The 17,915-nt window shown below is 44.2% G+C and overlaps 1 protein-coding gene across 1 annotated transcript in view; it reads right to left on the bottom strand.

Annotated features, from left to right (window-relative positions):
- The window catches only part of LAMA3 (laminin subunit alpha 3), a 254,462-nt gene that overhangs the window by 147,021 nt on the left and 89,526 nt on the right, over window positions 1–17,915 (bottom strand). The window contains exons 9-12 of the mRNA XM_054583453.1: window positions 17,601–17,691; window positions 15,545–15,676; window positions 14,415–14,477; window positions 6,994–7,128 (exon numbers count right to left, since the gene is read on the bottom strand). Of these exons, the coding sequence (XP_054439428.1) occupies window positions 6,994–7,128; window positions 14,415–14,477; window positions 15,545–15,676; window positions 17,601–17,691 (421 nt within the window). The remainder of the gene's footprint in view (window positions 1–6,993; window positions 7,129–14,414; window positions 14,478–15,544; window positions 15,677–17,600; window positions 17,692–17,915) is intronic.

Raw genomic sequence — 17,915 nt, 5'->3', positions numbered from 1 at the left:
TTTTTTTGCCTTAAACCAGTTTAGCTCGTTTTCTGTCCCATGAAACCATAGATCTTAACTGACTCTTTAATCACCAAAATGCCCTCTTTTAAAAAGCACTCTTAACAAATAGTACTCTTACTAAAACGCACTATATACCTTCCTGCCTTCTGAAACAGGTATCTAGACTGAATTTAACCATTTCTGGAGCCATCATTACAGGGCTCATTCACTTATTCTAATAGTGACTCCCTCAGTACAGTCTTGAGTTGGGTGGGTTACGTGCCCTTCATTCAATGGCCTCAGACTGCAACACTGCTTACCTTCACGTCTCCTTTCCTATTTCCTCCCTTACGGTTAGTGTCTTGTCTTAATAACTCTCCTTCCCTTCTAATTTTATGTTGCCAATTCTCCGTGGGTTTGGCTTGGAAAACAAATGACCAAACGTAGTATAATTTTTTTTTTTTAAAGGGAACAGTCTGAGCAAGGCCCTAAGGGACTCTTTCAGTAGTAAAATGCACATCTTCTTGGTGAGCTTTTTGACTTTACAGAGGCAACAGACCTTGGGGGATCTTACTGTTTGGTTCTCACTTTTGCTCAAGACACGTGAGCCAGATGCCCAGACTCCAGGCGGGGGGAATAATGCTCTGCAGTTTAAAGAATTACAGCACACATTCATGAACTGGGGTCAAAGCTTGGGGTGTATTATAGAAATCTGTGTTTAAATAGGCAGAGCATTAAAAATGATCTCAGCTCCTAGAAACAAATCAGAATCATGGTGTCCTTTTCAAGAAACTATGGTAAATTAAGCCACATGGAGATGCAATTGAGTGCTTTACAACTTAGTGTATTTAACAAACTCCTTCTACAACCTAAATCCCATGGCCCTTTTCACTCTTATTCAGTGTGGGTGATTGTTCCCCTGCACCCTGACAAAACCTCTAGTAGGTTCTAGGGATTTTCAGCACACCCATGGGGAAGAGAGCAATCATTCAGGTCAAACGCAGTCTAAGGTCAAATCTCCCCTCCCCCATCTGAGACCTGATTGAAGGCAAAAGCCCACAGTGGGAAGGGGTGGGGCTGGGGGTGGCAGAGGTGAGGGGCTGGGCATTCTTTCTGCACTGTTGGCTTCAACTTCCTACCGTCCTGGAGTGGGGATTTGGGGCTGGGTGGAGGGCCCTGAAGAAGAGAGAAGGGAAAGGGTTGTTCTTCTTGGACCAGCTGTGAAGACAGCGGAAGCTGACTCTTCTTCCAGGGGTGCTCTCTAGGACCCCTTGGTGACTCCCTGCTGGGCACCCCTCTCCTGCCACCCCCCCGGCCCCCAGTCCCAGGGGCTTCTCTATTCCTGATGCCTGCGACTTTCCTCAACTCACAGTTTCGCAGCCCCTGGGTAATATATTAACCAAGTCTTTTGTATTCTGTGTTCTGAAGCTTTGATACCTCAGGGCCTTGCTCACTCCGGAGGGACGGCCCCTCCCCAGGTTGCCCAATTCCTGGAGTGCCCCGAGAGTGCACTTTCCAAATGCAAACCAACCAGTTCAGAGCCCACACCCCAGCCGCCTCCTTCCTCTACTGGCTCTCACACTCGGGCCACTATCCCCCAGCTTCCGGTCACCCAGAGCCAAATGCCAGACAATGAGGCACATCCCCTCAGCCCCAGAGCCCACTAAAAGTATTCATCTAGCCAGTCCTAAATTTGCTCATCCCACCTCATCCATTCCTTCAGGCAGAAATCACAACAAAGGCTCTTACCCATTGTTCCTCTCTCTCCCTGTGCCCCCTGGCCAACCTCGGCGCCTCCCCAGGCCCCCAGGGCCTGCTCCCTCCCCTCAGAAACTGGAGATTTTCTCCTGACTGGTAGGACCTTGCTGAATCTCAAATTTTCTGTCGGTACACTATTTTCTTTTTCTTAAAGAGTTTATTTATTTATTTTTAGAGAGAGGAAGGCAGGAAGAAAGAGAAGAAGAGAAACATTGATTGGTTGCATGTGCCCCCTGGCCTGCAGCCCAGGCATGTCATGTTTTATTGGGTAAGGTTTCCTGGTGCCTCTAGGTAGGCAGGATCCAAGACACCCCGCCCAGCCTCTCCCACGTTGGGCCAAGGAAACACCCATACCCCAGGCCATTCTCGGTGCAGCAATACTCTCCCGGCTCTCACACCAAACAAGAGTCATCCAGCTCTCAGCCTTTGGATTTACTAAGCCAAAGTCTGGCCCCAGGCACCTCTGTCCTGCTCCAAGCATCCCATGAAAGCTTTGAGGTGGAGGATAAGTACCCACTCTCCTCTTAGGAAGAGTTTACAAGCACAGTGTTCTCTAGATGTGTCCACCTGCCCAGAATCTCTCTCCTCTACTCTCTAACCTTTTTACATTACTTGGAGTGTGAAAGTCTAGAGTGTTATGAAACAGGTCTCTTGGTATTTCCTTTGGTCTTGGAATTTTGTATCTATCATAGTTTTGGGCTAATTCTTCAATTTAAACATCTTTAAAAGGAGTGACAAGGGTAGTTTTAAAAATATCTCCTTTGTATTTGTTTTTAAATGTAAGAAAGGTTTTCTTTGATATTCATATAAAGGAGCTGAGATGATTCTCATTTGAAAGAGTAACCCCAATGAAAAGGCAAATTATCACAGATATTTGCAAAATCCCAATTATCTTGTTATTTTATACTCACAAAGGACACCAAGCTGAATTTATTTATCAAGGTCAAACATTTTAAAAAAGGTAACTCTGCCTGCCACTTACATGTCTAGGCAGCTGGCCACTAAGGGCAGATTGTAGTCCCTGTGCCCTTGGGTCAGGGGTGTAAAGATGATAGGACACTGACTTTTATGCCTGCCCTCCTTCAGCTGGGTTGAAGGCAGCAGAGTAAAGATGAGATTAAGCTTGAAGATGAAACAAGGAATGCATCTCAAACTAGTTCCTTATCCTGCCCTATAGCTAATGTGTAAAAGATAAAACAGATTGGTTTCCCTCCTCTTGAACATGTCTGAGAAGGAATGATCCAGTGCACAAGGCATAGGTTAATTTAGGTTTATAAGATTATGGCTGGAATTTACTAATCAATAGTTTCCAGGACAAAGGACAAAATCCTCCAGGATCATTTAACACATTAGCTATCAAACTCTTGTTAGCTACACCCACACTGATAAATACATTTTACACTGCAACTCAATAAACATACACACACACAGACACACACACACACACACACGAGGGGAGGAGGAGAAAGAGAAAGAGAAATAAATATTTATAGTTATTTATAAAAAAACTATGAATAAAAACTTCACAAAACATTTCTTTCAATTACTACTTGTGTTGCATCCTAATAGTTTCTAGTCTGCTTTATTTCACTTCAATGCTGGTCATACCCACTACATTTTATTTCTCTATCCAATAATGGATAGTGACCTGCAGTTTGTAAAACCTGGTTTGGAGTCAAGTCCTCATGCTTTTTGCTGTGCTGAAGGTGTTCAAGGAAGAGAATATAATCCCTGCAGCAAACAAGGCTGGGAGTCAAGAAACGTGAGTGCTCCTCATCACCCTGCAACTATTTAGCTTTCACTCTTTTTCCTGGGTCTCAGAACAATTGCTGTAAAATAAGTAATTTAAATTACTTTTAATTCTAAAGTTCTACAGCATATCGTTTTTATCACTGTTGTGAAAGACACTGGAAGACATGGGGGTCGAACTTACAGAGAGATAGGGTGATGTGTCTGGAGAGGAAACACCCTACTTTAACGTGTTGTGGTTTTCCCCTCCTTCTGCTTGGTAGACGTTTGCTTGGTACTATTGACATTTTGGCCAGATAATTCATGCCCAGGAAAGAGCTTCTAGAAGACAGAGTTGCGCATAGGGTAGTGGAGTTAAAGTGTCATTCACTCATTGTTCTTACTGAGATTGAGATTTCTTAAATAAATGTTTCTTTACTTACTGTATGCTCATAGGACAATTTCCAGAGACTTTAAATGACTTTTTAAATTTTATCACCAGTTACAGTTTTGTTTTGCTGGCGAGAGGGTCTACTGAGCTCCTCACTCTATCATCCTGGAAGTCCCACCTCTCTTCTGATTTATCCTGAATACATCCTTGCATTTTCTACCCACCTTTAAATTTGTTCTACTAATGAAGAAATATAAAAAGAACATTCTTAAAACGTTGTTTTTACTCTTTCTTTTTGTAACCATAAACACAAAGGTACAATCTGACAGCCTTGTGCAGTGAATGACTAGGTTGGAATATTTTTAATTTATTCTAATAGAGTAAGTCTAGAGTTGTGGCTGCCATAGATGAGGAAAAAAGAAAACCTATGAGACACTCATCCCCAAGGATATTTTCTTTTTCTAAAAGGATGACAGCTAAAGCAAAACTATCATGAATGTCAGTAGATAATGTAGAAAATTAACATGAGATACTCTTGTCCACTCCTTGCCCCTATAGAGCTTACATTTAAGTTATATTGGGTTGGCCAAAAAGTTCGTTTAGTTTTTTCCATAAGATGGTTCTAGTAGTGCTTAGTTGTCTTTAGCTTCATTTGAAACAATTTTGTTAGGTTGTATTGTGACAGCTATCATATATCAGTGTGCATTTAAAAGAACTTATCGAAATTGGTGAATTTTTGTGCAGCCATTTTAATATTGAAGGTGGAAGAAAATATGCAGCGTTTTCAGCATTTTATGGTTTATTATTTCAAGAAAGGTACAAAAGCAACTGAAATGCAAAAAAAAGATTCGCGCAGTGTACAGAGAAGGTGCTGTGATTGATCAAACATGTCAAAGTGGTTTACAAAGTTTCTTGTTACTATTGATATTTTGGCCTAATAATTCTTTTGTGTGGGGCCATCTTATGCATGGGAAGATGTTTAGCAGCACCCCTAGCTTCTACCCACTAGAAGCCAATAGCGGGAGATAGCCAACGTGCTCAAAATATCCAAACCAATAAAGTTATAGGTGAAAATAAAAAATGTGTCTTTTATTTTATGAAAAAAGTTAAAGAGACTTTTGGCCAACCCAATAATTGGGGGAGAGTCAAAAAACAAAGGGTAGCTGGTAAGTGCTTACCTGGTGTGGACCCAGTTTAACTATTTGGTGGAGGGGAATGAGATAAATGACTTGGCTGCCCCAACCCTTCTTCATCTGCTTTTTTGAATAGACCTCATCTTCACTACTTATAATCTTGCCTACTCCCAACATAAGCTTCGACCCCAGTGAACATCTGAAATGCAAGGCCCACCTTCTTCCTGTTACATCATTCTTCATTTTGTCAATGAGAGATTCGGTGTTTCCAGCTTAAGCATTTCCAACTTGTACACCAAAACTTCATTATTTGGGATGTTTCTACAGAAACGATGCTATGTACAAGGATGAAGTTATCACACCAGACCACAGAGCCAGGCTAGCATAGAATCTATCTCTAGTAAGAGTCATACGATTCGAACACAAGCATCACCTGTGCAATGTGTCCATGGGAAATGCATCGGGCATTTCAGTCCCTAACACTGAATTTCTCTGAAGTCAAGGGACAGAAAGAAAAGATACCCCTTTCCTGTCCTTACCCTCCCACCTGCTAGGTGACCAGATCTCTGCACAGAAACTGCTCAGGGTTTCTAGGGCCCCAGAAAGGCAGGGGCTAAGAAGTGGGGGCAGAGGATAGAGGTCCGTGGACAGGGTATGCCAAGGGGCCAGGAGGAAAAGGAGAGCTTGGGATAAGGCAAACAGACATCTATGCAAACAGAGAGATCAACTGGGACTGGGGCTATAGGCTCTTAAAATGATGGGAGGGCAAAATGGGCAGAAGAAGGAGGATTAAGGAATAATAGCTGCCATACAAATGAGTGACTCCCTGACTCTAGAACTTTACGTGTCAGTGCATACATAACCTGCACAACACAGTATAGGGCAGGCGCTATTATTTGGAAACTGAAGAACTGAAGGATCAAGTAAATTGCCCAAGTTGATAGCCAGAGGAAACCTGGCTCTTAGCCACTTTGTCCTCCAACTTCGGGGAGGGTTTTTCCCGCTCCTGTCCCATACACACAGTTCCTCATTGTGGCTGACCTTGTGGATGGGATTGCTCAACAGCAATGCTAACCTCCTCCTGTGTTCAGAGGCTGGGAAACTAGAAATAGCACTTTCCAGAGTCCTAGGGTTGGATTCTGGATGACTGGATGTCAGTTGGGTTTTGCAATTAAGATTAAGTACTTGAATGCGATTAGAAATGGAGGAAAGTCAGGTGGAGGCTGCCTTCCTGTGGCTTGTCAAGTGTTTCTGCAGCTGCACCCTGTCTGGCTTCCTGGGCGCCAAGAGATGGGTTAGCACCTAATTACTTATAGCAAGTCCCTATCTGCTTGTAATACCTGCAGATGTGTTAAGCTCCTGCTCTGAGCCCTGACTGCGGCTCTTCTCTTCTTTCTCCTTCCTTTCCCTGCACCAGCCACTGGGGGAAGAACAGTGGCAGGCAGTGAGAAGGAGGCGAAGGAGAGGGACGGGGGCAAAATGACTGATACCTTTTCTCATTCACCCACCATTAACAGCACACCTATTATGCTCTAGGGACCGGGCCAGATACCTCTTATGCCCGCCCTCTGTCTCTTTCAGTCACTTACCAGGACAGGATACTGGGACACACAGCAGTGGGGAGGGAGGAGTCTGAGGATTTGTGTACGCTGTTCTCTTTCCCTGGAATGCCCTCCCCCTCCTCTTATCTACCTAGCAGGTTCCTAAACACTGCTCAGGTTCCACCTTCTCTTCAGAGCCAGGTTTTGCCGGCACGCAGGCAGCGGACTCCAAAGCCTGCGTGTTTGACCACCAGAGAGGAGGTAGGGTGGGGCCAGAAAAACAGGAGAGAGGTGACATGGCCCAGGGAGGAGTACAGTCCCATATAATGCACATATATAAGTCAAGGGCTTATTTATTAAACTGCAGGCCACACAGATCTGCCAGAAACAGCCTCTGCATTTCCTTAGGCGGAAATTATCTTCGGGGACTGATGATCACCACTCTGTGTTGCCCACTTACCTTGGCAAATAGGGAATGAGTAGAAACCCGAGCGACAGGCATCACACCGAGGACCCTCAACCCCAGGGCGGCACAGGCATCTTCCGCGGTCGTCACATATTTCAGGGAGAACGCCTTCCAAGTTACAGTCACACCCTGTGAAGGAGAAGAAACTTTGGAGGGGTCTCCCCACTCCTTTGTCAGTTTCTCCCTTCCCCCAGGTTTCCATCATGAAAACATAGACTATAATATATCTATGGCTTATAGACCTTCTTAACTCTGAAGTCTATATCTTAAAGGGAAATAAAACACCTAAGCTTCCAGGCAGGAGTCTGTCCAGCAGGTCAGGCTGCTTTCCAGCCTGCAAACAAGTGTTTCCCCACCTCGGGGCCTTCCTCGGCCTAGAATGCCTTCCCCTGGTTCTTTCTCAGTTCAAAGTCAACCCCAACCAATCTGTACAAGCAGGCTCCTCTCTTATTCGCTACCTTAGCTGTTTATCTGTCATAAATAGCTTACTTTAATTACTGAAATCACTATGGGCCTCATGACTCGCTTTGACCAGTGGAATGAAGTGGACATGCTGGTGTAGGATTTCTGAGCCCGGGTCAAAGCAGTCTCCATGGTTTCCATCCCACGTCTGGGAACCTTGAGACAGCCACGTGCAGTACCCCATCTAGCCTCCTCGAGGAGAAAGACCATGTGGGAGAGACAGCCTGCTGTCCCCAGCAGACCTTCCAGCAGGTCCAGCAGAAAGACTGCCCAGCTAGTCCAAACAATTATGAGGAGTAAACCCTTGTCATTTTAAGCCACTAAGTTTTGGGGTGATTTGTTACATAGCAATAGGTGAGTGAAACACCTATCGGACTGAACATTTAGTGAGGCGTCACCTCGGGGCCCCCAGTGCTGTCATAGAGTATTTCTCAATAAAGAAGTATTTCTCAAAAAGACAGGCCCTTGTTTGACTTCATTATAAATGGATTAAAAAAATGAAGTCAAGCAAGAGCCCCATAAGATGGGTAAGCATTTTATAGCTGAGAAAAACGAGCTCAGAAAGGTTAATTAACTTGCCCAAGGTCACACAGCCAAAAAAGTAGAGTCGTGATTTAAACCCAGGTCTGTCTGATTCTCAAGCCCATGCTAAAATTACAAGCTGATAACTGATTTAAAAAAGCCACGTTCAAGGTATATCCTAGGTTAGTTTACATATTCAAACCAACCTTATATTTAAATCATCTACATTCCTATCAAAAACTTTAGCATCTAAATCTGCAACATGGTCCCACACGGAAAATCCTGAAAGACTCACAAAGATTTGACTGGGTTCATCCTAGTTATCAAGGAAGGGAGGTCTCCTGTATTCTGAAAAGATTTTGTAAAAAGATTTAAATAACAGATAATTTTAAAAGTTTAGCCAGATTCCTCTCTTTCCACTTTGCCCTAAACCCTTAACTTTTCACATAAAAATGTTGATAAGAAGGCTGTGGAATTATTTTTTTTCTGATAAAATAATTAAGACAAAGGATTTGGGTAAATCAGAACACCTTTACAGTCTTTGTATAATCTCTAACTTGTTCATACAGCCACCTAATTTGACAAAAAGAGCACTGGACATGCCCAAGGGCACACATGTCACAAGAGAAGCCTGGGACCCAGGCTGGCATGAGCTCCGCCCTGAGTGCTGATCAACTGCCATCCAGGCTCCCAAAGCCACGGCCCTGTAGGCAGAGAACGCTGCAGAGAAAGGGAAAGTGTTACTGTCAAATGCAGTCTTGGCATTTACCAGGCATTAAAATTCAGGAGGAAACTTGAACTTCACATTGGCATTGAGTCGAAGGAATCCTTATTTACAACCATTTGTAAACAGAAAGAAAACACCTGGTACCTATGCATTTAAAAAAATTCTGTCTCTAAAATTCACTTTTCAACAGTTCCTCTTATCTAGAAAGTAGCCCCAAACAGTGCCAGAGCCAGAAACCTCTGAGGTCCCCAAACTGCAGCTCTGATAGCTTATCACCAAGTCATAGTGATTACATCTCAGGAAAGTCCCTGGAATCCTGCCCTCCTTGCAGAGTTCCAGATCCTTCCTTCAGATCTCATCCTTGCTTGTCTGGATTATTTGCCAGCCTCCTTACAAGGCTGTCTGACTCCTGTCTTGCCCCTTCCGATTCACTGTCCATCTGGTGTCAGGAGTAATCTTTCTTCTCGTATCATTTTCCAGTTTAAATTCCTCAAAGGTGACTCAATGCCTTCAGGATACAATCCAAAGTCCTGGATATGTGTGACAGAGTAGACCCTTCAAAATCTTCCCGACTGCCAGCAGCCCAAGTGTCACCTTTGTGCAAACTAGAAAAGGTGTCCCTTCCTCAAGATGCTTTCCTGTCACTTGTGGTAAGATTGTCATCATAAATATCCACATCTGCAATGCCCTCGGTGGCTATGGCGCCCCCTCAGATGAGGTGCAGTGGCGCACTGTGACCTGCACATCTGAGCTTGGCTGCCCGCTCTGATCTTTTCCTGATCTTCTCCTCTCCCCACCCCTTGATTCACTTGTTCCACTTCTTCCCCCTTCCCCATGATTCAGTCCCAATGACCTACCTGCCAGCCTCTCTCCTATCCCCATGCCTTCTCTTAGCTGCCCCTCCCCCTGGCTAACTCCTTCATGTTCTAAGACTCAGCTCAGAGGCCTCCTCCTCCTGCTCTGGGAAAGCCCTTCCGGAACCCCTACATACCTCCCTTCCTTCCCTCCTTCCCACGTCCCTCCCTCCCTCCCTTCCTTCCTCCCTCCTTTTCTTATTTCCTTTTTTCCTTCCATCATGCTTTCTGTAAGGGACTGTAAGGATGTCACTCTTGTATGCACCCATGGCTTCGTGTTCTTGCCTGGCCATGGCATTAACTCCTGCTGTTGTAACGATTTTCCTGTGTGTCTCCTGCCGGACTGGAGCGCGCACAGACTGTGCAGCGGGCATGGCTGTGCCTTGTCAGTGCCTTGCACAGAATAGGGACTTCATCAAGTTTAGTGAAGAGTATGCTAAATATTCAAGACTAGAATTCTTTTCAGTAAACACCATTCCTTGAATTCTATTTTATTGGCATCTACACAGAGCTCCAACACTGAGATACCAAAATTTGTGTGCCCCTCTCTAAGCCTTATCTGGCCGATCTCTGTTTCAATAGCGACTGCCCCACCCTGCTGGGCAGATAAAACACCCAGCTTAGGGAGGAACAGAGCCCGGAAAGCGTCCCCGGAGGCCATCTCCCCAACCCCAGAGTTCTCCTCCTTAGTCCCTTCCACACTGACCTAAAAACGTTGGCAATCGGGAGTAGCTCCTAACAAAGTGATTGGGGGAATTAAACCCCTTTCGTGACGTTGATCAAAAAAACCTCCTGGGCAGCCATTCTTCAGGCCAAATGGGTTGCTGTAGAGAATCATCCTTAGATTGCATCAGTCTCCTAAAGGCAACACCTGGAGTCTTTCCACAGCTGTTGATTTGGCTTTTTGCTGCTCTTCACCAGAACTTGGAGGAATAAAAGTGTACATGCGCCCGAAGGCTGGTGTGCCTCTAGAGCTTATGTTTTCATATGCTGTCATTCATGTTCAAAAGAAGCCCTTGAAGATGTATCTATCATATTGATACACTGGTTTCCTAAAAATAAATCTTAAGTGACTATAACTAATCACTTGGACCCAGAAAATCCTAATAACATTCACGGTCATGAAATACAATGAAAAACCCGCAAACATTCTGAACTACATTACTGTTCTGCTCTTCTGCTTCAAAGCTTCAGTGTCTGAGATTGATCGTATGGCTTTAGAGTACCGGCTCCCCACCATTGCCTAGGCATGGAACCCCAAGCCCAGAGATTCTGTATAGTCCCCGATCTGTAAACTATGGTCTGAGTGCCAAATCCACCCCTGTTTTAGTACAATAAAGTTTTATTGGAACACAGCCAACCAAGTTCACTCATTTACATATTACCTATATAGTTGCTTGTACAACAGCAAAGTTGAGTATTGCAACTTTGCCTACAAAGCTGAAAATATTTACTCTCTGAACCTTTATAGGAAAGTTTTCCAACCACTAAATGAGAGTTTTCACCAACTAGAGGAGTGGTTCTTAATAAGAGACATATCTGAGAATTATCTGGAAAACTTGCTTAAAATATGAGCCTGAGCTTCAACCCTGGAAATCTAGATTTTGATCTGGGGTAATACACAGGAATTTATATCTTGTACAAGTAAGGGCTTCTAAAACACAGCCCTGTTTAAGAACCACTGTATTGGAAGACATGAAAGCATCCATGGGGCTAATAGAATTAAAATTCTCAGTGTTGAAGGATGCTTGCTATTATCCAGTACTGTGTACCTACTGGCTGCTGAGATGTTTGTGCTTCTAATGTTCCCTGCCAGTAGTTAGGCCCTGAATTGGGTGTTTTTAAAATGCATTAATAAAAGACCAAACTGAAATGGATATCTGTACATTCAAATTCCCAAATAAATCTAACTGCACTAATTAAACTTCTTTTCCTTGAGGCAATGTTCTAAGTCTTCCGTAATATTTTGTAACAGACGCCTGAACTTCCCATCAAGTTCAATTAAGTTTCTTTTCCTAAAGTCACCACAAGCCTACTTGGGGAGAAAAAAAAAGAATTGAAAAACAAAGGGATTACTGTAAACAGACAGTAAGTGGGAGATCTAAAACGTTCTTGTGGCAGAAGACCAGAGATGTGTGTTGTAATCAAAGCTCAAACGCTGAGTTCCATCTAGTCAATTAACAAACATGTAACGAAGTACTTGATTATACCCCACTGTGGGCAGGATACTGTGGTAGGTCCTGAGAGGATCAGAAACTAAGCCAAGCAGAGCTGCTGCCCCAAGTGACCAAGTATCTGACAAAAACTTAAGACAATAAATACCCCCGGTAAAAACACATGGTGCTCGGGTTTGATCAGGTACAGGTAGAGCAGAAGTAGGAAACAGCATAGGAAAGTAAACGGGGTCACGGTATACCTGACCTCAGGTGAGCCCTTTGTGCTGTCCTCAAATCTGATCATATTTCCACAAGCCAATACACTCCCCTACAGTCTAGGATGGCTTTTTTACACCTTCTCTTTCCTCAAACGCTACTTCCTCCCCATCCTCACTTTCAGCCTCGGACCTTGATCTTACTGCACAGAGGAAAAAGGAACAGCCGGAAGAGAGTGTCCACAAGCTCCCAAAGCCTCATCCTCCTGCCTCTCCCCTGGCCGGTACACGCCACCTTCTCTTTTACAGCCTTTCCTGCCTCAATAAATAGCAACATCTTCCTTGTTTGCCCCACCCAGTGTCCTGTCTTTCTCACATATCCTACTTCTGGCCCAGCAATCCCCTGGCAAGTCCTGTTGCTTCTATCTTCAGATTACGTTCACAATCTATCTATTTCTTGTCACTCCACACGACCTTCTGAATCTGAGCCACCATTATCTCTTCATCATGGATTATCGCAATAGCTTCCCAAGACATCTCCCTGCTCCTCCTCTCCTCCTCCAAGTGGTTTCCAAAACAGTAGCCACAAAGATCCCTATGCAATGTCACTTCTCGGTACAAAACCGTCCATGGCTTCCATCTCATTCAGAGGAGAAAGGTAAGTCTCTACAGTGGCTGACAAGGGCCTACCGTCTGGCCCCAGGATCTGCCCTTCTTACCCATCTCCCCTTTGCTCACTCAGCTTTCGGACATCTGTCTCCCTTTTGTCCGGTGAACACCCCAGCGTGTCCCTGCCCCAATGGCTTTCTCTGCACTGGCTCCCTCCTGTGTCTGGATGATTCCTCCAGACACCTGCACAGCTCAGCCCCGCCCACTCAGAGCTCTGCTTAGTATCTTTTCAGTGAGGCCTTCTCTCTTTAAATTTGCAAACCTCACATTCCCTAACCTCTCTCTCTGCCTTACTTTTTCCACAACACGCATGATCAAGGCTGCCTCCTGCCCATCCCCTGAGCTACCATGTTGTTGTGGAACCGGAACCCCTCTGCCAATATCTTCTTGTCTGGTCGAAAGTGCCCCTTCTCTGCCCACCCGGGCCCGGACATGCCCAAAGGAGGAGTACATGTGCCCTCACCTACCGCTCACTGTCTGCACACCAGAGAGAGAGCATGTGGCCACCAGTCTCTCTCTGGGCACCCTGGGGGATGAGAAACAAAGTCAGTGGGTGACTCAGATGGTCACGGGCTGTGTGCATGCGATGTTGGTGTGGGTATGCCCTCCTGAGTGTGTGCAGCCCTGTGTGTGCCATTGTGGGGTTGAGGTAGGAAACTTCCCACAGCTCCAGGATCTAACCTAAAGGCCTGCCGTATTCTCATATGGGTTAGTTTATACCTGCAGTGTGAATGATGCTCCCTTAAAAGTAGTAACCTTGTATAGGACACAACCCCGTGTATCATAATCTAGCATATTAGAGATTTTATTTGTTTAGTGGTGTGTATATTATATATGTTATTGAATGAGTTTCCCAGCTGGAATATAAGCTCTAAGAGAGCTGGGAATGCCAAGCCCCCAGCAGCCAGAGTGTCTGTGTATAATCGGTGATCATAAGATACTTGCAGAATGCGAAATTTGGTAGGTGTAGCACCCATACCTCCCCACTCCAAAGGCTGCTTCCTGCACACCCCTGCCACTCCCTGTGCAGGGAAATTTTCAGGCTGCAGGAGCACCTCAGCCTTCCTGCAGGCCAGGCTGGGAATGCCACAGAGTTAATGTCCCAGAGGCAGCCCTCCACTGGTGCCTGGTAATTGAAGTTATTCCTTCAGTCCAGATAATGCTGAGTAAATTCCATGCTCAGAGGGAGGGAGCTCCAGGTGCTGCAGTAGGACCTTGCTTGCTCGTGTATCTACATAACAGCTTCTTTTACTCCCTTCCTCACTCCCTTTTCAGAGGTCCCCAACCCCCCTGACCAAGGATCACTACTGTCTGTGGACTGTTAGAAACTCGGCTGCACAGCAGGAGGTGAGCTTGAATGTAATGCACTCAAGTTGTCCTGAAACCCCAGTCTGTGGAAAAATTGTCTTCCATGAAACCAGCACCTGGTGCCAAAAAAGTTGGGGACAGCTGTTCGTAGATGTTTCCTGGGGTTACCTCCTAAACAAACTGCTTGCCTCCTGTCTCAGGGCTTCTTTATGGAGAACCCAAAGAAGACACTGAGCACTGATTGTGACTGAAGGTTTTGAGCCAGCTAGGGATTTATAATCCAAGCTCGGCTGTATTTCCTTAATTAAGTAGTACCATTGCAAAAGACAGACTGGTGTAGAAAATGACAGGGGGAAGCAGGCGGAGCTCAAATGGGAGATCCCTCAAGACATTTTGCCATGCTTCCTGAACTTGGACATAGCAGTGTGCACAGGAAGTAGAATAAGAAACTAGGGAGCATCCCTATATTTACTAAAGTTAAATGAAAAAAGAGGTTACTTACCTTTTATATCTCCAGCTATTGGATCTTCTGGACTTGGAGTAGAAATCGGAAAAATGGGAATTCCTAGAAAAAAATAGTTTATTGGTTTTTAATATAAAATTGAGACTAGCTTTTTAAAAGTGCTTTCTTTCAAGATTCCCCTCCCCCCCTCAAATTTTGTTTACACCATAACATTACTTCAGGCTTCTTCTTTTTTTTTTTTTTTTACTAAAAAGGCAAATAAAATTTCTGCTCAGCCTCCATCCAACAATTGCAGATTGTAAATTGATTAAGTCCTGATTTGGTGTTACTGTGTTCTGGCTTAAAATTGGTTCCTTTAAAGATCAGATGACCATATAATTTATTCTTCACACTAGGACATTTGACCCTGGGACAGCTGTGAGCCTGGACACATAGCTACCCCAGTCCTAGGTGACCTGCCCCCTTCTCCCCACAACTCAATGTGCTCTCCCTGTGATTGTAGGGTTGTGAGTGTGAGAACAGGAGAGAACTAACATAGCTTTGCAGACCTTGTTCTAACACCAACCAGCAGTTTTTAACTTGTGGTAGAATGAACAGAGCCATGGCTCTAATCACAATTTGCATAGTCAATTTCATAGATGCTCTTGTTCATGTTCTACATTGCTCCTAACAGATACTTATTCTTTTCTCCAAGATGCTGAGACATTCACTAAGATCACTGCAGTGGGGTGAGGTGGGGGCCCATGATAACTTGGCCTATTGTACATTGGGAAAGAGGAGACACATCCTCCTGGTCACCCAAAACATGACGCACACTATATGTACGCAAACGAACATCTAGAAGCCGGGACATCTCTCCTAGGTTAATGAAGAAAAATCACACACATGGAGTACTCAGTTGAAATTGCCAGTATTTGACCCTTTTGACCCAATGAGATGGCAATGTCTATGGTACAACCTAACACTTTGGACATAAATAAGACTATGAAATATACTTGTATAACTTTTATGTTCCAAACTTTTAGAAACACTTTCATGTAAATTCAACCTACCTCATCCCATTTCTACTCCCCCCATCCCTGCACCGCCTGCCATGTCCTTAGGTGTTAATGCGCGAAGTCCAACCATGTGCCAAGAAGGGAGACCTTTACTTTTGCAGTGGAACTTACTCGAGCAAAGAGGGAAATTATAGTATCCGGCAGCACACTTCTCACAGTTGTCTCCGTGGAAATTGGGCTTGCAGGTACAGCGGCCTGAGCCCTGCTCACAGTCATCCGCGTGCTCAGGGTTGCAGCTGCAAGCTTAGAGAAATTTCAGTTTTCAAAGGATCAGCCTGCTGCATTTAATAAAGCAAATGCGTCCCGATACTTCTCGGGCACTGTTTAATACTTCATCATTGGTTGAGTCATTCTTGAAAGGGCACATCCTATTTCCACTTCATTAGTGGTTCCCATTGGCTGAACCCCATGGACCCTCAGAGATGAGCTTTAATGAGCATCCACACTGAGATGTTCTCAAGAATGTAGTTGATTACACTGAGTTCTGCCCAGCTCACTGCAGGAGAGGGAAAGCCTGATCATCTACAATCAGAGGAGCTGCTGACTATGTGCTGCTGGCAGGTCTGCTGGGCACAGCCTCTCCTGGTCATAAGCCAACCATGATGTCCACATCATGGTTATCATTACATAGTTATGGTGTGGACACATGTGGGATGCCTAGACATGGATATAAATTCTGCAGACAGCAAGCCAGATTGTTCCCATAATCCAAATGTTAGATTCAAGTGATATGGCTTACTGAAGGCAGTTTTTGCAACCGACACAATTATTAGGTTTGCAATTCAGAGGGACATACTTGGGGTATAAGAAGTTTGGGAGCTTCCCTTGACCTAGCAAGTCCTCACTTTGGACAGCAAAAATACTGTCATAGCTTAGCCAAATATATGTCCCATGAGGAACTGGGAGACTGGAGAAGCTGTGAGCATCAAGCACCCTCCCCCTCCCTCACCTCAGCTCAGCTTCTCCTGATGCCCATTGCTTACTTTGTTTAGGGTTTATGTGTCCTGTGGATTCTTTATGCTAAGCCTCTAATATCTCCATAAAACCACTTCAATGACAAAGAAACTAGAAAAGTCATGGAAAATTGAGGTTCCTAACAAGCTATGATTGCACTTATGATGTCGGTCTTCCTTTCCCAACGTCTATTTTTTGTGGGCATAAGAAAATGATGGACATATTATTTCATAGGATGATATGGAAGAAGGAAGGAAAACAGGAACACACTTAACAACTTGATGTCCTAGAGAGAGACAGAGCAGAGTTCACCCATATGAGTACTTTGGACTTTGATGCCCTCAAATTTTAATGATATGACAAATGAATTCGGGAAATGGTGGGCACAAAGACTAGCTTCAGGACTGGAGCTGTTTTCCAACAATGGCAGCCAGAGAACTGTGGCAGCCAGAAAACGGAGAAGAACCTAATAGGACACATATGTAGGACAAAGTCCATAATTGGACCTCTGATTGACAATCCCACAGGGAATAACCAGTGGCATTTTTCTGTGTAATGGAGGTGGGACAGCATGACTCCAGACAGAAGTAAACTATTTCCTGAGTCTACCAGTTAGTGGTTTTTGTCACCTGGTCCGAAATTTTTAGCTACTCAGACCCTTAGGTTTCCCTGTATGTAAAAATGAGAATAATAATACAATGTCCTAAATTTATTGCAATAACTAAATAAGACATTGTGAAAGTATTTAGGCAAAGCCTTACATATAGCAAATGCTTGTTAATTGCAGCTATTTTAAATATTAGGACTATTATTAAATCCATGTAAAGTCTTTACCGTGTTGATTTGATGCTACTCCTGAAAAAATTTTAAAACTATCAGAGATCATAGAAACATGTCAAAAGAACAGTAAATGGAGGAGCTGACATTTGTTGCAGGCCTGGTATATGATAAGCCCAATGCATAGTATTTTTCCTAGGGCTTTTGGGGGCACTTCATTTAATCTTAGGGAATATGTTATCATTTCTACTTATATATAAGAAATCGGAGGCTTAGAAAGATTATCTAACTGCCTGAGGTCCCACAATAAGGAGTGAACCAATAATATGAAGAAAGAGGGAAAGAAGAGAACTACTAACAGATCGGAATTTAGACTGTTCACCTCCCTGAAGCAGTATATACAGCCTAAGACGCACCGGGTTGAAATGAAACTTACGGATGCAGCCATGGGGGGCATCCACTGGAACGCCATGAGGGCGGTAATAACCCTTAGCACACTTTTCACAGTTTATACCGGCTGTGTTATGCTAGAAAGAAACAAACGAAATTTAGAGGTATGGTACTGAAGAAGTCCTTCTTCTGTGCTATTCATCCAGAGAAATAATTCTGTTATATATACCTGTAATTTCAGTCTCTCTCTCTCTCTCTCTCTCTCTCTCTCTCACACACACACACACACACATACACACACGCATGCACGCACGCGAAAAAAAGCATTGATCTTGACCTTGAGTCTCCAAGACTTACCACA

This window comes from Pteronotus mesoamericanus, unplaced genomic scaffold, assembly GCF_021234165.1.
Source record: "Pteronotus mesoamericanus isolate MK-2021 breed Mesoamerican mustached bat unplaced genomic scaffold, CSHL_Meso_final contig_74, whole genome shotgun sequence".
NCBI classification, from domain to species: domain Eukaryota; kingdom Metazoa; phylum Chordata; class Mammalia; order Chiroptera; family Mormoopidae; genus Pteronotus; species Pteronotus mesoamericanus.
This window is presented reverse-complemented; position numbering and strand designations above follow the sequence as displayed.